This window comes from Garra rufa, chromosome 21 (genome assembly GCF_049309525.1).
Source record: "Garra rufa chromosome 21, GarRuf1.0, whole genome shotgun sequence".
In the NCBI taxonomy this organism is placed as follows: Eukaryota; Metazoa; Chordata; class Actinopteri; order Cypriniformes; family Cyprinidae; genus Garra; species Garra rufa.
In genome coordinates, this window is record NC_133381.1 from 28,053,199 (window position 1) to 28,077,480 (window position 24,282).

General features: G+C 39.1%; 1 protein-coding gene across 1 annotated transcript in view; it reads left to right on the forward strand.

The window, feature by feature from the left end:
* Positions 1-24,282, forward strand: part of jmjd1ca (jumonji domain containing 1Ca) — a 128,679-nt gene that overhangs the window by 56,759 nt on the left and 47,638 nt on the right. The window contains exons 4-15 of the mRNA XM_073827005.1: positions 8,602-8,707; positions 11,528-11,652; positions 11,750-11,881; positions 11,970-12,011; positions 12,099-12,213; positions 12,399-14,161; positions 16,167-16,321; positions 18,643-21,164; positions 22,435-22,636; positions 22,740-22,969; positions 23,070-23,222; positions 24,137-24,226. Coding sequence (XP_073683106.1) covers positions 8,602-8,707; positions 11,528-11,652; positions 11,750-11,881; positions 11,970-12,011; positions 12,099-12,213; positions 12,399-14,161; positions 16,167-16,321; positions 18,643-21,164; positions 22,435-22,636; positions 22,740-22,969; positions 23,070-23,222; positions 24,137-24,226 — 5,635 coding nt within the window. The remainder of the gene's footprint in view (positions 1-8,601; positions 8,708-11,527; positions 11,653-11,749; positions 11,882-11,969; positions 12,012-12,098; positions 12,214-12,398; positions 14,162-16,166; positions 16,322-18,642; positions 21,165-22,434; positions 22,637-22,739; positions 22,970-23,069; positions 23,223-24,136; positions 24,227-24,282) is intronic.

Below are 24,282 nucleotides of genomic sequence, written 5' to 3' on the forward strand. Positions count from 1 at the left end.
TCTATCAACCCATGCTGTCTGTCTCTCGCGCAACAGCATGTCCCGTCTCACCGCTCTCATCCTGTAAAACATAGACACGACAGTGGAGAAAAAGATCTTACAGAACTTTGATTGAACTAGAATTAAACCTCAAAACTAAACCTTGGTTGCTGACTAAAAGCAACCATACATCCATCAATTCTGTTCAATGCAGTTGAGTTTGTATCAGTGCTTAATTGAGATTTTGTCGTGCCTGCTATACTGTAGGTTAATTGCCATAAGCCATTTTGTTGCTCCATAAGTTAAAAAAGTTAAAACTGATCTATTTACATGCTATCATCACATATACTACATAAACATTTCCAAGTAAAACAGAATATTATTGCTGATTGGATTATAGAAAGTAGGCCATGATTTATGAGATTTGTTGTATTTTTAATAATTTTTTTCTCTGTAACAGCCAAAAAGTTGATCACACTGATTTCAAATTTAAAGATTCATTAGTTTGAATATACATTAAACCAAACACTATTATAACAACGTATGTGATAATTCAGTATACTTTATTTTTGACAAAAATCCCATGTTTAGGTTGTGACTGCACACTTACGACAGTGACTTTTGGTCAAGACCACATCACATTACAAAATTTTACAGAAACTTGCATACTAAAACACTACAAAAACATTCAAATACAAAAAAAAAATGCATAACTGTACTAAAATTTTGTTTATTTCCCCCAAATAAAGGATTATGAGTTCTCTTTTCTCGTGACTGTTACGGTAGTGACAATTTTAGATACTTTTGAACCTAGCTTAAAGATGCTAATCAGCACATGGTTACTGGCACATTTCTGAACAGTTGTACACACATAAAAACTACATTTTATGAAACAACACCCCCCCCCCCCCCAAAAAAAAAAACAGTTAGGCCTATGCCATTACTAAAACTTCACCAAATGTTTTGGTCCTGACTGTTCTAGTAGTGACAATTTTCGATACTTTTGAACCTAGTTTAAAGATGCTAATCAGCACGTGGTTAGCTAGCTCATATCTGAACAGTTGTACACATATAAAAATGACATTTTATGAAGCAACACCCAAAAAAAAACAATTATGCCATTACCAAAACTTCACAATGTTTTGGTCGTGAATGTGTCGGTAGTGACAATTTTAGATACTTTTGAACCTAGTTTAAAGATGCTAATCAGCACGTGGTTAGCTAGCTCATTTCTGAACAGTTGTACACATATAAAAATGACATTTTATGAAGCAACACCCAAAAAAAAACCAATAATGTCTTTACCAAAACTTCACCAAATGTTTTGGTTGTGAATGTTACGGTAGTGACAATTTTAGATACTTTTGGGCCCAGCTTATAGATGATAATCAGCACATGGTTAGCTAGCACAGTTCTGAACAGTTGTACACACATAAAAACTAAACAACACTCCAAAAAAGTGTGCTTAATTGCAGAAAAAAGGAGTTTGGTAGTGGCCTTCCTTAAGTTTTACACACTTTTGAACACATTTACTTCAAAATGATATGGCCACCATGTTAGCTATGGGACACATAAATATTTCCTAATCATAAATGTAGAGATGTAGTTCAAATCAGTCTCAGCCAGTGGACTAAAACATGCACTGTTTTTCGGTAGTGACTTAAAAATGCTGGATGCAAGTTTCATAATTTACAAAGAAAATCTAAAAAAAAAATTCTTTTACTTTTTTACGAAATCAAAAAGATATTTTTACAAAAAACAATGTAATAAAATGCAAAAATTAATTCAATATCATTTTCTTAAATTGAAATTAAGGAGTTAAAGTTTGGGACAGCCACCTCCTAATTGAAAGTACCCAAAAAATTATGATTTTATATATAATAAGCAAACTGATATTTTAAATATTATTGTTGGCTTCAATAGATAATAGTAGGATCTTAGTAAACATCTAAGATTTGAATACTTAAATGCTTTTTAAATGTGTTTTTTGGTTGTGGGACAGCAGTTTGCACCAGTTCTGTAGAGTGGCCCATAAATTACTTTCAAATTAAAATTAAAGTACTTGCAGTTTATATGTTTTTGTTTGTGTTTTATAATAATATTAAACTGTTGTATAATGGCCTAACATTAAACCTAGTTACTTTGAAGTCATGTACACTAAAATTACATGCGGCCTACATAACTTGCTTTTGGCTAATGAAAAGTTTTAGAACCACTGCTTTAGAATAACATGACTTATGCAAACTAATGAAATATTACAGGGTTAATCTCAAGATAAGCTTAACTACTGTGTGCTTACCCTATATATTGTAAGTGCATAACTGTCAAAACACTTCTGTGTTTTAACACACTGAGATATGAGTCTTAATGATTGCCTTTGGCGGTTAACAGAATGCCATGCATGTTGTAAAATAAGCTTCACTTTCAGTTATTATACATGCACCTGGTAGATGCTTACATCCAAAGCGACTCTCATTGCATTCAATATCAGTTCACGCATTCCCTAGGAATCAGACTCTTGACCTTGGTATTGTTAACATCGTACTCTACTGTGTGAACTACAACTTATGCTTTACCTGAAACGTTCAAGACCAGGGTTCAATAATAATACCGTAAATGAAGATAATTTCACGCTCTTGAGAATAAAGCTGAACATGAACGTTAACGCAACCTTCACAGCGACAGACAATCTGTAGTTAAAATGTCCAAAAGTGCTGCTAAATTAGATAAAGCATAAACAGAATAAATGAAATGCATTTATAATAGATCTCATTTTCTCAGCGTCGTGTTCATTCGGTCCTGCTGTGCGTCACACGTCCTCTGGAGTGTATTTGAGTCGCTGTGTTTCTCTGTACTCGTGCCTTCATCTCATTTCTCATGCGTTTAGGTCAGCTGAGGTGTGTGTGTGTGCGCTCTGTCAAGTTTAGAGCTTGTTTGTTTATGTGTGTGTATGTTTGGGAGTTAATGAGAGTGTATTGTATGTGTGTGTTCCATATGTATGAGGAAAATGCAGGGATGCTTCTGTTTTTAGAGTAAGTTTGACTGTGTGTGTGTTTGTTTGTCTTGATTGACGGAGTGAGTGAATTTCAGATTGTTTAGAGAACTTTAAAAGCAGGAAACCAGCCCACCAATCAAAGAAAGCCACGCTGTAACACGATAATTAACACTAATTAACCTTACCATCATCGTTAGCTCAATTTGCCCTTCATCCTTCCAACATAACGCTCTCTCCAATCACACCTCCCTCATCCCCCGTCTTATTATCTCCTCTCTCATTCCTCCTCCATTCGCTACCCCTCCTCCTAAAGGCCAGTGAAGCAGAGCTGCGTATGCGTGTGTGTGTTTGTCAAAGAGAGAAATAGAGTGTGAGGTGAGAGAGCCACAGAAACAGCAGGGGAGAGAGAGACAGAGAGAGAGACTGTGTATGTTTGTGTGAGCGAGACAAGAAAGACAGTCTGAGCCAGAGAGAGAGAGAGGGAGAGAGAGAGAGAGATCAAAACCTGCCTGCGGGTAAATGAATAAATCATGTCTTCCCTTCGTCCTGAGAACTGAAGCACGGATGAGTAATACACACACACACACACACACACACACACACTCACTCTCTCTCCGTCCTGCTCTCCTTCTCTCTCGTTCCCTCTCTCATGCAGTCTGCTCTCTAACACACACACACACACACACACACACACACACACACACTGCCTTATGTTTGCTATGCAAGGGCAGATAGTAATCAGAGATGGCCGCTCGCTCTCTCTTTCACACACACGGACACACACACACGCTGATATTATTAGAACTCTTTACACACACACACACACGTGGATCGCACCCACACAGCTGGGCAGCAGCAGATCTCGTTGTCTTTCTGCGGTGTGCTCTTGTTAGTAATGTTTAGAGGTGGGATGACCAAAATCTTACATCATGATAACAATGCGTATCACAATATAGTTGTTTTTCCTGGTAACAAGGTTGTTAGGATATTGTTCATCTTCAGTTCTTGATACCAATTTCAATGGCTGCAAAAAGTAATACTAGCCTAGCCTAGCAAGTTATCTACATGATTGTTCAAATTAAATTTGAGGTTTTAAGCCCTTTTTAAGACATGGAGGAATAAATTAACACCATCTGTGATACCATATACTGTAAATATACAACTTTAGAGTTCAAATTATACAGGATTTGACGAAAACAAAATGTTTAAAAGTGATAAACCTCATTTCAGCCTTTAAAAGTTTTAAAGAAAAGGTATCAGTCAAAATGATATCATCTAAGATGTATGATTGACAATTGGCATTCTCTCTTTTTGACAAGAAGTGGTAGAAATGGTAAGATTCATAGATTCGCATCAGTACATCGCATGTTAACAAAGTAATGCATTGATTTAAAAAGTTGTGCATCGGTACAAGTAGGCATTTGTATCGTGGTGCATAATTTCTAACATATGCATCAGTAAAACTGATTTATTTATATACGCTACACACAAAAAAGGCTCATCTTAGTATTTTTGTCTTGTTTCTAGTCAACATATCTATAATTCTTAAATCAAAATGCATTTACTAGATAAGCAAAATGATGTAAGCTACTGAGTCTTGTTTCTAGAGGAAACAAAATTCTAAAATAAGTGAATTTTGCTTATAACAAGTAAAATGGTCTGCCATTGGGGTAAGGAAAATACTCCTAAAACAAGATTATTTTTCTTACCCCACTGGCAGATCATTTAACATTTAGCTTACTTTGCTGATCTAGTAAATGCATCTTGATTTAAGAATTTTTAGGTATTTTGACTAGAAACAAGAACAGGACAAAAATACTAATTAGTAGTGTCTATACTTTTATTATTTCGAAAGTGACCAATTATTGGTGACCAATACATTATATGTAGATGTGCAATACTGAATTGCATTGCAGTTATATAGCATTGAATCGCATTGTGTAAAATCGAATCAAAATCGAGTCGCACTTTATTATAATAGGGGTGAATCATATCGCATTATATTGGTAACTGCTTCATATGTATCTTTAATCGTATCGTTGGCTATGTATCAAGATGTGTATTGCATCGGCCTCAGTTATGGAGATGCACATTCCTAGTGGGTGGTGATTATGGAATGGCATAAATACAGTGCCATGCGAAAGTATTCATACCTCTTCATTTTTTTTCATGTTTTGTTATGTTTCTGCCTTATGTTAAACTGCTTTAAATTACTTCTGTTGTCATGGCATACACCATAATGGCAAAGCAAACATTGGGTTTTTAACATCTTTGCTAATTTATTAAAAATAAAAAAACTTAAATGATTCCATTGCATAAGTATTCATACCCTTATATGGGACAGCTAAAATTTAGCTCAGGTGCATACATATTGATTGTAGATGTTACTACACTTCGAGTAAGGTTAACCTGTGGCAAATTCAATTGAATGGGTATGATTTGGAAAGAAACACACATCTTAATAAAAGGTCTAACAGCTGAAAATGCATATTAGAGCAAAAACCAAATGCTGAGGTAAAAAAAAAAACTGCCTGTTGAGCTCAGAAACAGTATTGCATCAAGCCACAGATGTGGGGAAGAGTTCAGAAAAAAAATCTGCTCCATTGAAGGTTCACAGAAGCATATTTCCCTCCGTTATCCTTAATAGAAGAAGTCTGAAACAACCAGGACTCTTCCTAGAGTTGGCCTCCTGGCCAAAATGCTTTTTTTTAATTAATTTACAAAGTTGTGACAGTTCTGTTTTTGCTTTTTCATTTTGGAGTGTAGATTGATGTGGGGGCAAAAAAAAGTAATTTAAAGCAATTTAACATAGGCAGCAACATAACAAAACGTGACAAAAATGAAGTAGTATGAATACTTTCGCAAGGCACTGTATATACAGAGCAGCTGTGCTAGAATTGTGAACTTATCCAAAAGATAAGTAGTTAGTTAGATCATAAGCAATGGTTTGGCATAAATGTAGGCTGTTCATTGATTGCAAACTGTTCTGAAACCACAAGCCTGTAGAATGCACAACAGCGCAGTGCTTTTACTTTGAAATGTGCAGCGCTCACATTTAAGTCAGAGCCTTTTGATGTTTAATAATCACATTAGGCCATATCAAGATTCCATTTTTTCTGTCCACAAATTTAAAACCTCTTGAAATAATTAAGATGTTTCTTATACCATTTAAGACTTGCGGGATTAAATATGATAAAATAAATCTAAGAAGTTCTCATTGGCAACATGTAAACAGTCAGCTTTGAAAAAAGAACAAAGAAACTCACTAACAAGACCAGTGAGGTCTTTCAAACCAACAAAGCTTTAAAACACATGCAGTTGATAAATGTTTGTGATGACATAATAGACATGATGATCCAAAATGTAATTTTATTTATTTTAACTATTTATTTTAACTTGGAGCATCTCAGGAGACATGAGAAAAGTAATTTACAGCTGTTAAAGGGGTCATTTAATACACATACATGTAGTTTAATGTAATTGAGAGAACTGATCAGGCTTTAAGGACAGATACAGATATTGTGTGGTGTGCATCTCTGAAATCAAGAGCAGTTTCTGTCACACATTGATAAGTGTGTCATGCTGGATAAACATCAGCACAATCACTGATATCATCATTTGTTTCTTTAGTTTGTTTTTTCTGTCAGATGGAAGTCACAACAGTTCATAGTATTGCTGTGAAAGATTTCTACTCCCTGCACCTGAGCCCCTGTGTGTGTGTGTGTGTGTGTGTGTGTGTGTGTGTGTGTGTGTGTGTGTGTGTGTGTGTGTGTGTGTGTGTGTGTGTGTGTGAGAGAGAGAGAGAGAGAGAGAGAGAGGGAAGATGATGATGATGCAGACTCAGGGGTCACTCGTATGAGTCATATGTATAATATACAGTTGAAGTCAAAAGTTTACATACACCTTGCAGAATGTGCAAAATGTTAATTATTTGACCAAAATAAGAGAGATCATTCAAAATGTGTTTTATTTTTTATTTAGTACTGACCTGAATAAGATATTTCACATATAAGACGTTTACATATAGTCCACGAGAGAAAATAATAGTTGAATTTATTAAAATGACTGTTCAAAGTTTACATCCCTTTGATTCTTAATACTGTGCTTTTTTTTTTTTTTTTTTTTGTTTAGTGATATTTGTTCATGAGTCCCTTGCTTGTCCTGAACATTTAAACTGCTTGCTGTTCTTCAGAAAAATCCTTCAGGTCCCACAAATTTTTCAGCATTTTTGTGTATTTCAACTATTTCCAACAATGGCTGTATAATATAAAGATTCTTCTTTTCACACTGAAGACAATTGAGAGATGCTTAAGAAGAAAGCTTGATGCATTAAGAGAACATCAGGTTCAGTTTAACTCATTTTGTCTTCTGGAAAACATAAGTATCGTCTGTAGCTTCTGAAGGACAGTACCTAATGAAAAAATACAATATTTAGGCAAAATAAGAAAAATGTTGTCTGCATATCTACATTCTGTTCAAAAGTTTTCACCCTCTGACTCTTAATGCATTGTTTTTCCTTCCGAAGCATCAGTGAGCATTTGAACCTTCTGTAATAGTTGCATATGGGTCCCTCAGTTGTCCTCAGTGTGAAAAGATAGATTTCAAAATCATACAGTCAGTGTTGGAAAGGGTTCAAATAAACAAAAATGCTGAAAAACCAAAGAATTTGTGGGACCTGAAGGATGTTTATGAAGAACAGCAGACAGTTTAACTGTTCAGGGCAAACAAGGAACTCTTCAGCAACAGCTATGGATCATTCACGTAACAACAAGTGTATGTAAACATTTGAATGGGGTTATTTTTATAAATTTTCTCTTCTGGACTATATGTAAACATCTTTTATTTGAAATATCTTCTTCAGGTCTGTACTAAATAAAAAATAACATGCAGTTTTGTATGATACCTTTTATTTTGGTAAAATTAACATTATGCAGATTCTGCAAGGTGTATGTAAACCTTTAACTTCAACTGTCATTTTCAGTTTACATTCACATATATTCAGAAGCTAATGTTATGAATAAAAAAAATCGACTTACTCAAGAGCAAAAAAAAGCCTGAATCCCGAGGGGAAAAATAACATTTTAAAATGTTAATACGAGGCGAGTAGAGGGTGTGTATGTGTGGGAGTGTGTTTACAGGTGTACTGTGTGTCAGGACTCGTGATCTCTGTAGCATACTGGATGGCAGTGACAGAAACAGAGAGGTGTGATGTAATATTTTTTGGAAATGATACTGTATGTAGCCTCTGTGTTTATTCACTGTGTGTGTAACAGGCAGAGGTTTTGGGAGTTCAGCTGCAGTTCGGCTTAAATATCCCTCGCACACTACCGTTACGTAATTTCCAGTCTTGAGTGTGTGTACAGTGAGGAGGTGTGTCTATTGTGTACATGGATGAGTAATACCATGTGTAACACTGTGTGTGTGTGTGTGTGTGTGTGTGTGTGTGAGTGTGATGCTGTCTCTCTCTGACATCCCTCCCCCATCTGAAGCTGTCTGGTATGCAACTGTTGCTTTCCTTCATCTTCATCTTTTCTTTTGGAGCCTTAGCAGATACAATTTTTAGCACTCCTCAAAAAAAGGAAAGAGAAGCAGAACTTGTTTCAAGCTGTGTTGTTTTTCTGTTCAAGGATGAAGTGGACAGTGGAAATCCAGCTGTGAGAGATGATCCGACTCTGCAGGAACAGGTCCAGGCCTGGCTCAAACAAAACCAATTCCAGAACATTCTTCAGCAAGGTATTCTAGCTTACATTCTCTCTGTTTTCCTTCCTTATAGGAAAGACCTTTGTAATGCTGATCTGTTTGAAGATCCTCTGATTTGGTTTGTTTGTGCTGGTTAGCGTTTGATAAGGATGTTTGAGCAAATCTGATCAACTCAGAGTTGACTGTTAGAAACCTTACTGTCAAACATCTTTGCTCAGTGTATACTGTCTGCTTGAGTACACAGAGGATATTGCATTTTCAATATCTTCAACACTCAGCACTCATGTTTGACTGGTTTTGAATAAAGCTGTAAGCCACGAGAGGCCATTACTATGCTCTTCTCTGTCACAACATGTTAAAAATATGACTGTAAAACGTTACATTTTGAAAAAGTTCACATTTATTATTAGTAGTCAAAATAAGCAGTAATTATCTCAAGTTCATTAGTCTAACACTAGAGTCCGGAACACACAATAAAAGGTTTTCCATGTTAATCACAGTTACCAGCCACAACAGTTATGCAACAAACAACAAGGGATTCAGTTTTAGAAATGGTTTTAATTTCTGTGACATTGTGGCTGGAAACAAGAACATACAAACTGTGTCTAATCACAGTGATAATCTCAGGTGCTGATTATGTGTTTTGTATAATCTTAAGGGGGTGTAATTGTAGTCTGATTATCATTGTGCATGACTGTTTTGTCCATATTGAAAGCGACAATGTATAATTTACCTCAGATCTTGAAAATGAAGGAAACAAGAATGTTCAAACGGTGATATCTATATGAGCAAAAAAGTGCATTCCATGACAAAAGTTGTATAAAAGTTGACAAGAGTGTATAATCATTTTGTTGCAAGTGCGAGACAGGGCTTGCTTATTGGCTAAGATTTGTTATTGATTTTGTTGTGGCTTGTCTTGTCTGGTTTTTACAGACAAATTGTTTGGTGCTAACATGTCTGGTTTAGATGTGGTGTGAATGTGGCTCTTTGCGGTTAAGTTGACATGTTCATATAGAATCAAAGTCATGTGCATTGCATTTCTGAACTCATTCAGTTAAAGTTTACAGGGTTTTTAGAAGATGGCAAATAGCCACAAGATGTCATGCATTACAGGGTGTTTTAGCATGAAAACAATGCTTACAGCAAAAAAGTCACAACAGAAATATGATAAAAGACACCAAAGTTTGATAAATAATTCATTTCATTAATAATAATCATAACTAATACTAATTTACCTAACTGGTTCAATATGTGAAGCACTAGTGCATTAGTACTGATGCAATAAAGGAATAGTTCACCCAAAAATGTAAATTCTGTCATTAATTACTGACCCTCATGTTTTTCCAAACCTGAAAGACCTTGTTCATCCTTGAAAACACAAATTAAAATATTTGTGATGTACTCAGAGCTTTCTGAACCTGCATGACATTCAAGGCCCAGAAAAGTAGTAAGGACTTTGTTAAAATAGTCCATGTGACATCAAACGTTCAATCGTAATTTTATGAAGCTACAAGAATACTTTTTGTGTAAAGAAAACAAAAATAACGACTTTTCAGCAATTTCTTCTCTTCCATGTCAGTCTTCGGCGTGCATTCATGAAAGTATAAAGTTGTGGTACTCTTGTGAACGTGTGGTGGAGACTGACATGGAAGAGAAGAAATTCTTAAATAAAGTTTTTTTTTTTTTGGTTTCTTTTCTTTAAACACAAAACATATTCTCGTAGCTGTATAAAATAAAGGTCGAATCACTGATGTAGGGATGTTAACCGATGACCGTTTGACCGGTGGTTGACCGTATCAACGTTAACCGGTCAAAGTTGTCGGTAGTCGGTTAAAAAAAAAGTGCCGGTGCGTCTTTTACGCATTCTGAAGGTGCCTGTTTTATCCATTGGTTTTATCATGTTGCAGTCTATTAGGCAACATTCCGCATAAGATGGGCTTAGATTTGGAAATACATTACATCTACATTTCAGTGGTAACCGATAAGGTGATGATGATCATCATCTTTCTTTATTATGGTTAGCACTACCGAAACTAAAGCGGCGTCTCTTCAGAGCTGTCATTTTCTTAAATGAGCCGTGGCAATGTTTCAAATGAGCTTCTAACCAAAACAAACGTCTTTATTTTCAAAGCGATCACCTTGTACCCAAACCATTTGAAACTAAGGAGCCATTTGTCCTACGATTACATACAACAAGCTCTTCGGCGCCGCGTTTGCGGGACTCATGTTTCGCGCTGTAGTGGATTTTAAAAAAGTGACGTGAGTGGCAGTGTGTGTGTGTGTGTGTGTGTGCGGGAGGCAGAGCGGCAGAGAGATGCGACAGAGTTGCGAAATTGCAGGCGCGGCTCGAAATGGCTGTTATTTCAAATAGCGTACCATATTAAACTAATCGGTTAACCGGTTTCAACCGGCTAATGAGGCTCGGTGGTCGGTCAAGAAATTTTTTAGTTTTCGCCATCCCTACACTGATGTCACATGGACTATTTTATTGATGTCCTTATTACCTTTTCTGGGCCTTGAATATGGTAGTTGTGTTGCTGTCTATGCAGGGTCAGAAAGCTCTTGGATTTGATCAAAAATATCATGAGGGTGAGTAATTAATGACAGAATTTTCATTTTTGAGTGAACTATCCCTTTGATATGAATGCTGCTACATCATACTATATTTTGTTTAATTTATTGGTCAAACTTGGCTCATCCACCTTAATCAAATAAGGATGTATTTCAAGAACTAACATGTCTTTACAATGTGAACTCGATCATGATTTAAGGATTAAAGTGAGCTTGTTTTGTTAGATCAATGTTGTGAGTAGTAGCTCTTTGATGTGTGTGATGTTTGCTTTTGTGCGACAGGTGCTTCTTCTCTAAAGGGCCTGAGAGTGAAAGTGTTCAGACAGGAGTCCAAAACCCAGTGGCTGTCTGGAGTCATCACACATCACGATCAGAACAACAAAACCGTAGCTGTCATGACTGACCAGGTGAGACCACATAAACGCACATATATCAGGCGGTGTATAGTAAGATAATGTAAAAGTGTGTTTTATACAAAGGTTATTTTTTTTTTATCTTTGAAAGGTTCGGGAGATTGCGAATGTAGATCCGTCACTGGTTCAGATTATGTTGCTAGATGATATCACCCACTCCTCGCTGATGGGAGACAACTCAAAACGCAAATCACATATCACCAAGATCAACAGGAATTTTCTTGTGAGTGAAGACATTCATTTTTTGTATACGTGTGCACATATATAGTATATGTTTGTGTCTTCATTGCTCCTTTTAAATCTGCTTCCAGGGCACAGGAAGCATATCAAACAACACTACAACAAATGACCAGGTAAAGACTTTAAAATACTTCTAAACGCATAACAGCAGTATATTTATGCATCTTCTAGTTAAAAAACACTCTCTGTCTCTGCTGAAGGTGTGCAGCTCCAGGCCAGTGCAGCAGCAGTCTGAGATAAGCACACAGAACTGCAGCATGGAAGAGGATGAAAAAGAAGGCACGAGGGTTGAAAAGAGGAGTGATGAGGGAAGAGGTGAGATGTGATCATAGATAATGATTATGATGATATTAGGAGCTCCATCTGTGTTAAATTACATTTAGCTGGATTCAGATTTATGGCATTGGATTGATACAGAGTGCTGATTTTTACAAAGTGGTAATGAAAATCGTACATGTACAGTAGCTGTGTTATTGATTTGTTATTTTTTTTATTCCTAGATTCTTCCAAATTTAAAAACAGCAATGGTGAGAGAAAAAGGAGGAAAGAAGACGAGGAAAAAGATGACAAGCAGAGAAATAGATGTGGTTTAAAGAGGTTGAAAGCAGGCAGTGTGTCCGACCTGTCAGAGAACAGCGATTCTGAAAATTCCAGCTGCAGAGTGCAGGATTCATCTTTGGATTCAGGATCAAAGAGACAGCTGAAACAGCGTTACACTTCAAAGAGACCATTGGACTGTGAGGTTCACCCCTCCCATAGAGGCGGGGAACCTTCGCCCAACCAATTAGGAGAGAGTGAGACTCCGAAAATTGGGAAAACCTCTCCGTCTGATTCCCCAAGCGCATCCTGCAATGGAGCATTTAGGAGCACAGATGCACCGGAGTCTGGTGCTCTTGTTAGTGGTGGGAAATCAGAAGAGAAACGAGATGGAGTAATAACAGAAATAGAGGACAGGAGTGAGGGGGCGTCTCGGGAGGACTCGGAGGCCGTGTCTGCCGTGTCTGCACTTCTGGCGTCCCAAGAAAGTGAGCAGCTGGTCTCCATGGAAGACACATGTGTGCTGCTACATGCATCACCTCTGGAGTGTGAAGGAGCAGAGGGTGAGCATGAGATGTCGACGAATGATCCAGAGGTCAGAGGGTCAGAGTTCACCCACGCAGAGCCTAAGGGGTCAGAGTTTAACCAATCAGAGGTCAAGAGGTCAGAATTTGCCCATTCTGAGGCCAGTAGTGACACTGCAGTCCCAGTAGAAGAGGAGCCTAGAGGAGCTCCACCTCGCTCTCCCGTCATACCTTGCAACAAAAATGAGGATGGGGATTCTAAACAGGCTTGTTCTCCAGCAGGTGTAAATGCAGAATATGGATCTGTGAGGACATTGGAAGCTACCCACAAATCTAGTGTGCACACCAGTTCTTGCTCCTCTCCTGAGATCATATCTAAACCTCAGACTGTACGGGAAACACCCAGGCAGAAGCAGAGTACACCTCTAGAGATGGGGCTGTTGAAGGACGGCACTCCTCTGGTTAAATCTATGGACAGAACTCTTAGCGCCCTTAAAGTGCCACCCAATCCAGTCCTGATTCAGACCCCTTCTCCAACCCCAAATCGTTCCAGAACCCCAACGTATACTCCTCCCTGTACACCTAATCGCACTCCCACTCCTGACAAGTCCAGCAAAAGTCCCTTCGTTGTGGACAGGAAGGAGCCCTTCACGATCTACAGAGACCCTGCACTAGTCAGGACAGAGCTTGAGTCCCACCCCACCTACATTCAGCCCCCTCACACGCCCCCAAACCCCAAGCACCACCTTAAGACGCCTTCTCCCTCCTCCAGCTCTCCCAGCCTTACTCCTGCTTCCTCTCATAGCAAGCTACTGAGTCCCTCCCCTCACCCTGCACACCTCTCGCCCATTCCCCTCCACTCCCAGCCTCCCCTTTGCTCCCTGAGCACACCCCACTCAACAATCCCTCATCCACACCTCCTCCCCTCCCTCCTGCCTGCGCTGTCCCCGTCTGCCGCACTCTTGTCTGGACATCCTCGTATGGGAGCCTTGGGACTTTCCCACCATCCTTTAGCCCTTACAGGTAACCCGTCTCTCCTGGGCCAGAGCTCTGGTGCAGCTCCTATGGCACATCTTGGTCTCTATCCCCTCCTGTGGCCTCCTTTCCCTAACGGAGCCCATAGCTACCCGGGACTGGGCCTGCAAGCATCCAAATGGACACACCCCGACAGTGCTGGCATCTCTGACAGCAGCGTGAGGAGTGTAAGTGGCCTCACACAATTCTAGCACGCGCATCCCAGATTCTGGAGTCAGTTAAGATATTAACCCTGGTAGAGCTGAGTTTGTTGCTCTGACATATAAAGAACTTGTGGGGAACTGAGGTAGGGCTATACGATAAATTGCAATGATATCGCAAAGCGATTAGGCAAAAGCTGCGATAAGTCATGTGAATCTTGTCAGTGAAGCATGGTTCTGTGAGCAGTAGTAAATCTCCATCTGAAGGCCAGAGTGCTCTCTCAAGCGAAAACTTCAAATATACCCTGCAGAAGAAATCCAGGAAATCCCTATAGCAGTAGCTGAATAAACAGAAGATTTAACTGCTTCATTGATTCAATGTGACTAATAAACACATGACTACGACAATATATGAGTTATCTAAGTTCTTATTATAATTATTATTAGAATAAAGTATATAATAATGCAATGCTAATTGACATAGCCTTTATCACTGCTTAGAATACTATGAAATATGTTGCGTGCCTTATTCTGTGTAAGAAGCCACTGCATCTCACAGAGAGATTTATTTCAAACACTATACTGACGTTATGAAGTGAGTTTGGAGTAAAAACATGTTAATGTGGTATTTTCACGTGCTTTCAGAAGGAGCAGCATTTTCCACAGAGCCGTAGTTCACTGAGAAGCTACACAAACAACGTTCATTATCGCTGAACGATTTCATAATATCGCCGATTATATCGCTTATGTCGTCTGCGATTATGAATTCGGTTTGCGTAGCTTGTCAGTGAACTATGGCTCTGTGTAGTAAATGCTGCTCCATCTGAAAGAACGCACGTGATGGACATTTACTACTGATTACAGAATCAGCTTTACTGACAAGATGCATATTACAATTGCATGCAATTTATCGTGCAGCCCTAGAGGGCTCCTATGACTCCTGTGGATGGCACGGTGGCTCAGTGGGTAGCCAGAATGCCTTTCAGTGTGGTGTTTGCCTGATTGTGGGTTTTCTCAGAGTGCTTCTGTTTCCCTCATAATCCAAAGACATGCAAGATAGGACACCAAATTGCCTGTAGATGTGTTTCGACATCTCTGTGTCTGTGATGGTCTGCCCATCTATCTTGGGTGTTTCTCTGCCTTCAGCCTCCTCATTCTGTGTTTGCCATCCCTTTGACCCTACGTAGGATAAGGATTTTGGAGAACAGATATATCATAGACAGCCATAACAATTTTTAAGTCTTTAAGTAAAAAAAAAGCTTTGTGTTATTCATGGTGTTGTGGTGTCTACAGAAGATGATATTTGTGTAGTTGTTATAGTACTTATGGGATCACAGCTAAACCTCAGATTGTCAGGGAGACGTCTAGACGAAGCAGAGCATATCCCCTGAGGTGTGCATACTGGAAGAGGGCTCCTTTCTGCTAATTCTGATATAGACGTAGTGGGTATTATCCTGGCTCCTCTGGATTTTATAAGGATGTCATGCAAGTCAATGATGATTGTGTAATATTGTCTGGTTTAGTTTTTAAGCCGAGATAAAGCATCAAGAGGCAGGTTATGGTATTATGGACGTATATTGCAGTGGGCTGTTTGAATTGTGACAGGCTGAATAGAGATGGACAGGAGACTAGGGAACAAGAAAATGAAAAAGAAAGCTACAGCAAGCAATGAAAAGAATGATGAGCTAAAATAAGTCATCCAGGCAGCAGACTCCCCCCCCCCCCCCCCTCTGTTTTATTCATGTGGTATCAGGACATCCTTGAGTCGTCTGTAACCAGCTATTCATCTTTACTTGTACTATGGATATAAACAAGATTGTGTTTCTCAATGTGTGTTGAGAGTGAATAATCAGAGTTCTCTTTTATAGCAGGGGATTGACTTATGTCCTTGCACACTGTGTTTGATTTTATTAATTTCTTTATCTCACTAAGCTTTGATGTCCCTTGATAGATAGAGATTTATCTCCTATATCAAACCGAAACAGGTCCAATAAATTTGTATGAAACTCTATGTTTGTCTGTGTGGTAACAGAACACTCCAAGCCCTTGGATATCTCAGCCCACCCCCGTTACTAATGCAGACGGTCAAGGTTTGCAACCGCCACTGCCCATCCGACCCTCCAGCGCGGACCCTCAGAGAGTGTCTAGAACCACTCAACATTGTACATCCTCCTCCAAAACCACAGAGTAAGTTCAGCTAATGCCTACCTACACCCACTTTATATCATTTTTGTGCCTTAACGAAGTAGTTCACTTCCAGAACAAAAATTTACAAATAATTTACTCACCTCCTTGTCATCCAAGATGTTCATTTCTAGATAAGAGCCTTCTTCCTCAGCTGGGATCGTTTATAGCCCTTTGAAGCTGCATTTAAACTGCATTTTGGAAGTTCAAACTCGGGGGCACCATAGAAGTCCACTATATGGATAGAAATCCTGAAATGTTTTCCTCTAAAAACATAATTTCTTTTCGACTGAAGAAAGAAAGACATGAACATCTTGAATGATAAGGGGTTAAGTAAATTATATGTACATTTTTGTTCTGGAAGTGAAATTCTCCTTTAGTTCACCCAGAAATGAAAATTCTGTCAGTATTACTCACCCTTGTTCCAAACCCGTAAGACCTTCATTCGTCTAAGGAACACCAATTAAAATATTTTTGATGAAATCCAAGAGCTCTCTGACCCTCCATACACAGCAAGGGTCCTTCCACGTTCAAGGCCCAGAGAGCACCAAGAACATTGACAAAATAGTAGGGATGCACCGAATATTCGGCCACCGAAAATTTTCGCCTGAAAATGGCCCAAAAGTGCATTTTCGGTTTTCGGCCGAAAGACTTTTATCACCGAAACAACACGGCCGAAACAGTGTTGACTAGGGCTGGACAATATATCGAACGATATTGTGAGGCGCGTTTAGTCAATGAAGCCGGTACTTTGATTAGTAGTAAATCTCCATCACGTGCGTTCCGCTCAGGTTCCGCTGGAGCGGCAATTAATACACAGAGACGTATATCTCTGACAAGCTACGCCTGTCGAGCTTAATATCGAATGCGATATTGAGCGCGATATGGCGTAGCTTGTCAGAGATTTGGCGCATTGCGCGCAGACATATGTAGCTTTCAGTGAGTGAAAAACAATGGCTTTACGGTGGTGTTATGTCGCAATATTTTAAAGATATGTCTTTTCTATATACTGTATTTTTATAAATATTTATTATTTAAACCATGGAGGTGAGCCAATGGATATCACACAAGCAACGTGAAAACTGCGCAATATGTTAAAGTGAAAGTAAAAGCTGACAGTGCTTTCAGCATCTGACGTGCATTCTCTCAGAGACAATGAGAGACGATTATACTTCATATGCTGATATTAGTCCCCTAATATTTTTCTTGTGCCCCGAACATGGTGGGAAAAAATACGAAATGTCTTTTGTGTAAGGTTTGTTTTTGAAAGTCTTAAATAAGGCTCTTAATTTTCATTGATGACTGCAGTGTTATTAGGGGTTAAGAAAGTCTTAATTATGATTTCAGGTGGTCTTAAATGTGGGGACTGAAAGACAAGAATTGCGATGAAACTTCAAAAGGCTATCCATTGAATAAATATGAGCGCTGCATGTTTCAAAATCATTTGTTGCACTGCTTTGTGTACCATTCTGACAGCGCCTCCTGCTGGAAGAGAAACACGTAGAGTTGTAAATGTGAACTGATGGATCCACAAGATAATGTGTTATAAAAATTTAAACAATTTAAACAAAGGCAGTAAAATATATGTATATGTTATTTAAGTAATATAATAATTGATTGATAATAATTGTTTAAATTAATATAACTGATTTATTCTTTGAAACTTTAATATTAATTTATGTAATTGCAATGCCTTGATTTTAGTAAGATTAATACACAGTCATAGCCATAAATGCAATGGTACTAATAATTGGCATAATTCTTTCGGTGTTTCGGTTTTCGGTTTTCGGCCTTGGTTTCCTCTTTTTCGGTTTCCATGTGACATCAGTGGTTCAATCGTAATTTCATGAAGCTATGAGAATACTTTCGGTGCGGAAAAACAAAAATATTACAACACATGTGCATGCTATCCTCGCATGTAAACAACGTATGCTGCTGTTGTACAACATGCGTACGCCGCCCTTTGTTTACGTTTAGAGGAAAGAGGGTTTACGGGTTTGGAACAACATAAGGGTGAGTAATTAATGACAGAATTTTCATTTTTGGATGAACTAACCCCCTGACAGACATTACAGTGTGTTATTTTCTATAACTGCTTATTGACAACATTACACTTTCATATCACTTTGCCATATAACTATTAATGGTGGTCTAAAACAAGACCTGACCGTTAAATTATTAAAACTTACATTACCATCCTGGGGTGTGCATTAATTTTAAATTAATTTCCTATGGTCCAATGGTCAATTATATCTTACATATCAGACATACTGACCTCTCCAGCAAGCTCTCTTCACACTCATTCCTGCTGTTCTTGTTTCTAGAGAGCTGGATAGAAGAGCTGTCACTGAGAGCACACTCATCCACACTCACCTCAAGTCTGAACAGGAGCGTCTCCGCACAGCAGCAGGCAAAAATGGGCAGACTTACTGCCCAGTCGCCCTTGAGTTGTCCCCAAGTCGAACCAAACAGCCAATTGTTGTTTATGATCTCACAGGCGAGAGACCCATCCGCTACCAGGAAGAGAACCGCCGCATTCTTCAGGAGAGCAGTGAGGTGGCACCGTTCACTGCTAAACTGGGCTCAGATAGAGAACCACGATTCCCTAGAAACCCCACGTCTGCTCTTTCCTCCAAGGAGAGGGAGAGAGAGATGGACAGAGACAGAGATGTGCATGCATTCAGACACACTCTACCTCCCCGGCCGCAGTCGGCCCATCCCACCCCAACCCTTACTCCGAGCAGCTACTACGCATCTCTGTCTAACAGCCTGGAGAACAAGCCTCCACATCGCAGAGTGCCAGCCAGCAAAGAACTCTATGAGAGACTCAGTGCCAGCAACACAGTTGCCCCTGGCTTAACTTCCTCCAGCTCACAGGTCTCAATGAGAGCCAGGCCTCCTCCTCTTGTTAAACGCCATCATGAAAAAGAAGAAGGTCTTTTGGGAAAGATCACAGAGCAACTAGCTCATAAAGCATCTTCCATGGAAGCAGCAGAGGTAGCAGCTTTGGAAAGAAGAGGGCCAGGCTCTTCTCTTATTTCTGTGTCCTCTTCTTCACGCAATGTGCCTTTACTCCATCGTGCCCCTATTTTCCACCCTCCGGCACCTGCCATTGTGGTTTCTAAAGACTCTGGACATGCCAGATTGTCTCCGCCTACTCTCACACCCATTCAGCCAATGAGCTTGCCAGGAAAAGGTCAGAAGCAACAGAGGCCACCCACCTTGTTGCCTGAACTCAAACATGTCGCCTTAGATGGGAAAAGACTTGTGCCAGAGAAAGCAACAATGCCGTTACAAGCCTACGATACCCATTGGGGTGGAGTTATGTTTGGCAGAGAGAAAGTGAGTGGTGGGCATACAACAAATGGATGTGTTGTCAAACCACAGTCGGCCACTGCGTCAGTCATTGTACGTCCAACAAACCACACACATACAACAATAAGTTACACAGTGTCTGACAGCTCAGTTTCCCAAATGCACTGCAGCCACATAAGACCACTGGAAAGTTTGTCCAATCCACACTCTAAGGAGGGCAGTGTTCAGCATAAAAGAGGAGTCCTGTGGACCCCTCTGGATACTGTTCACCCCATCAACATGACCGCTCAAAAGGGAGATCTCAGTATGCCCATAAACATGACAACTAAATCTATTAACACTGCTCACCCGTTAACAAATATGAATGCCACACGCTCTAGGATAGATCTAATTGCAGAACACTGCAAGAGGAGAGATAGTGGAGCAGTTCAACCCAAGATGGAGTCCTCTCCCACCTCTTTTTGCACTTCTAGAGACTTCCCTCACCTGAAGAAACACAGAGCTGGACTAGCTGCTGCCGAATCTAGACATAACACACTTACGGTTCAGCCCCAAAACACTACACATCCTTCAAATGTTATGAAACATACCTCTTACCTCTCAAATAGCGGGTATGGGTCTTGCAATACACTCACTACACATACGCATGCTTCAGAAATAGAAAAAGAGTCGGTATTCAACACTAGTTCTTCTGAATGTCTCCGACTGGCATCAGGGACTTCCAGTCCTGTGCCAACAACCAAACAAGGTTTGCTGGCCAATGAGCAGGCACCTGCTTCAGCCGTAACCAACCAATCTCAATCCGGTCAGAACAACTACCATAAACTTAAAAAAGCCTGGCTGACTCGCCATTCTGAGCAAGACAGAGGGAGCACAGCCTCCCAAACAGTAGATGGCACTAAGACAGCTGTAACTTTGACCAACACAAACACCCCTGTGCCAATCAAACAGGAAGTTAATGGACTGGTGGATAATGGGGAGGACAAAGATCCCTCCCTAGACAGCAGAAAGTCCAAAATATTGAACAAGAAGAGAACTCAAGAAAACAGGAAGTCTGGTTTAGAGGATGGAAAGTCTAATAGTAATGCTCTAGGTTTCAACTCAGAGGACAAAAAATCTGTCATGGCAGATGAGAAGCCAGTGACAGTGGGCAAGAAGTCTTCCTTGGAGGATGTTAAACCTGTCTTGGACAGAAACGGCAAGCTGGAGGGTAAGGAGTCCTTCGTGGAGGACAAGAAATCTATTGAAAAACGATCAACCCCGGTACATATGAAGTCTGAGAAGGAGAAACGAGGTGAGAAACGGCCATTAGAGTTTAGCGGTGACAGTGAGAGTGGAGGCGACTCAGGCAATGAAAGCGAGAGTGGCGGTTCAGGATGGAGGTTTAAACGACAGCCCAAGTCTTCTTTTAAAATCAAGAATGAACAGAAGAAGAAAGTAGAGGAGGAGGAGGAAGAAGAGGAAGAGGCCAAACCGAATGGAACTTTGCAAAGTGCAAAGGATAAGCCTCAACAGAGACTCGCTAACAGCAGTACGTTTTTACACCCGTTTACTGTAGTTGATGATGTACACTACTAATCAAAAGTTTTTGGACTGTAAGATTTTTATTGATCTTTATAGAAGTCTCTTTTGTTTACCAAGCCTGCATTTGTTTTATTTGAAGTACAGCAAAAACAACAAAATTTGAAATATTTTTATTATTTAAACTAGCTGTTTTCTATTTGAATATATTTTAAAATGTAATTTATTTCTGTGATTTTTAAAACAGAATTTGCATCATTACTCCAGTCACATGATCATTCAGAAACCATTCTAATATTCTGATTTGCTGCTCAAAAAACATTTATTATTATTATGTTGAAAACAGCTGAGCAGAAGTTTCTTTGATGAATAGAAAGTTCAGAATCAAAATCTTTTGTCACATTATAAATGTCTTTATCATCACTTTTGATTATTTTAAAACATCTTTGCTAAATAAAATATTAATTTCTTTAAAAAAATATATACTGACTCCAAGATTTAGAATTTTGGTGTAGCGTAAAATGTTACAAAAGCTTTTTATTTAAGATAAATGCTGATCTCTGGATCTTTCTATTTATCAAATAATCCTGAAAAAAATGTACTTAACTGTTTTAAATATTGATAATAATAATTAAAAAAATTCTTGAACAGCCAATCAGCATATTAGAATGATTTCTGAAGGATCATGTGACACCAAAGGCTGGTGTAATGATGCTGGAAGCATCACAGGAATTACATTTTAAAATATATTCAAATAGAAAGCAGTTATTTTAAATGGTAAAAATATTTTACAATATTACTGCTTTTGCAGTATTTTGGATCAAATAAATGTCGGCTTGGTGAGCATAAGAGACTTCTTTAAAAAAGAACCATTACAAATCTTACTGTCTTACTGTAGTGTATGTTTAATCCCAAAGAAAATGTTAATAAGTGGAACATCAAAGTATTGTCATTGGTATTGAAGATTATAAATTCCCAATATTTTTTTCCGCAGAGAATGAGTATATATATATATATATATATAATGATGTTTTTTTAATTCAAATGTTGTGTTGTGAGTTATCTTAGACCTGCATTATTCTCCAAGGCCTAGAAAATATGAAAGGAAAACTAATGTACCTATGCAGTATTCAGTGTGTTTTTGCCAAAATATAATCAGTATTAGTTTCACAATGGCTTTCAGAACTGAGAATGAAGGCCATGGCAATTCAACTGCATATTCAAACTGAAGCTGAGACGTCAAATGTGTACTCAGCTCAACTTTGTTATTTCTGTATCAGATGGCATCCCTCGCTCTGTGCTGAAAGACTGGAGGAAGGTGAGGAAGCTCAAACAAACTGGAGAAGCGTTCTTACAAGATGACTCGTGTGCAGAGATCGGGACCAATGTGCAGAAGTGCAGAGAGTGTCGCTTGGATCGATCACGTAAAACTCAGGAACCTGCTATCTCACCCGTCTTCTGTCGATTTTACTACTTCCGACGGTCAGTTTTTTACTGTTGCCACTGTTCTTGGACATATGTTAACTCCCTGTGATGCACTTCATTTAGGTTTTATTTACACTCATTTCTCCCACTTTCTCTTTAGTCTGTCGTACAGTAAGAACGGTGTTATCCGTGTGGATGGGTTTTCGGTATCTGAGCAGACCGATGAAGAGGCCGTTACAGTGTGGACGGGCAGCTCAGAGGACGAGGAGGACAAGAAGAGGAGAAAGATGGACCTTGAGACATCAAAATCTGTCCTCGGGCTCATTGGAGACAGCTTCTGCCAGCTCGTAAAGACAGAGGACACTGCTATCACCTGGGTCAAGAAAGACAGTATGTTTGTGTTGAATGATGGATACACAAAGTCTCTTATTCCTTGTCATTTTGTCTTTCTCACCTTGCCCTGCTGTCTCCTGTCTTTCCCTTTCTTCAGCTCAGATCATGTGGAAGCGAGCAGTGAGGGGTGTGAGGGAGATGTGTGACGCATGTGAGGCCACTCTCTTCAACATGCACTGGGCTTGTCACAAATGTGGCTTTGTGGTTTGCATGGACTGCTACAAAGCCAGAGAGAAGAAGAAAGCCAAAGGTCAGTTGCAAATACGTCACAAATTTTCTTGTGGAATTTAAACTAATTTACCTATAGGACTTCCTTTTCCTAAAACAGCCATTCTGGTCCAAGGTGGTTTACACTAGTGTGTAATGTACTCACCTGTTGTCCAAGTCATCCAAGATGTTCATGTCTTTCTTTCTTCAGTCGTAAAGAAATAAATGTTTTTGAGGAAAGCATTTCAGGATTTATCTTCATATGGTGGCCTTCTATGGTGCCCGCGAGTTTGAACTTCCACAATGCAGTTTCAGGTCAGCTTCAAAGCGCTTTAAACGATCCCAGCCAAGTAATAAGGGTCTTATCTAGTGAAACGATCGGTCATTTTCTAAAAAAATATACAAATGTATATACTTTTTAAATCTCAAATGCTCATCTTGTCACCGACCTAGTGTTAACAAAGTGAACGTGCAAAGAAGGTCAAATGAGTTTTTCGACATTCCCTAACTGTCTTGAACCAGAGTGCACAGAGTACGCATGCACATCGCAAAGATAGACAAGGAGAGCATTTGTGGTTAAAAACTGTATAAATATAAATTTACTAAAGAAAATAACCAATCGTTTTGCTTGATAAGATCCTTATTCCTCGTCTGGGATTGTTTAGAGCCCTTTGATGCTGCATTTTTAACCTTCAATTTGTTGAGCACCACTGGAGTCCACTGTGTAGAGAAAAATAGTTTCAAAAAATGTATTTCTTTGTGACTGAAGAAAGAAAGACATAAATATCTTGGATGAAATTGGTGAGTAAAATATAAGGACATTTTTATTCTGAAAGTGGAGTAATCCTTTAAGCTAAAAAGCCATATGGGGACACCAGCATCCAAAACAAACATATGCTGGTCTTTTTTTCTTGGCTGTGTTTCCATTTCAAGCTATTTGTATATTTTGTCATTCAGATAAGGAACTGTATGCCTGGGTAAGATGTGTGAAGAACCAACCACATGACTTGAAGAATTTAATGCCTACTCAGATTGTCCCTGAAGCAGGTAAGCATAGGTATAGGTTTGTGTACTTATATGTACCTAAACATCACATCCTGTTT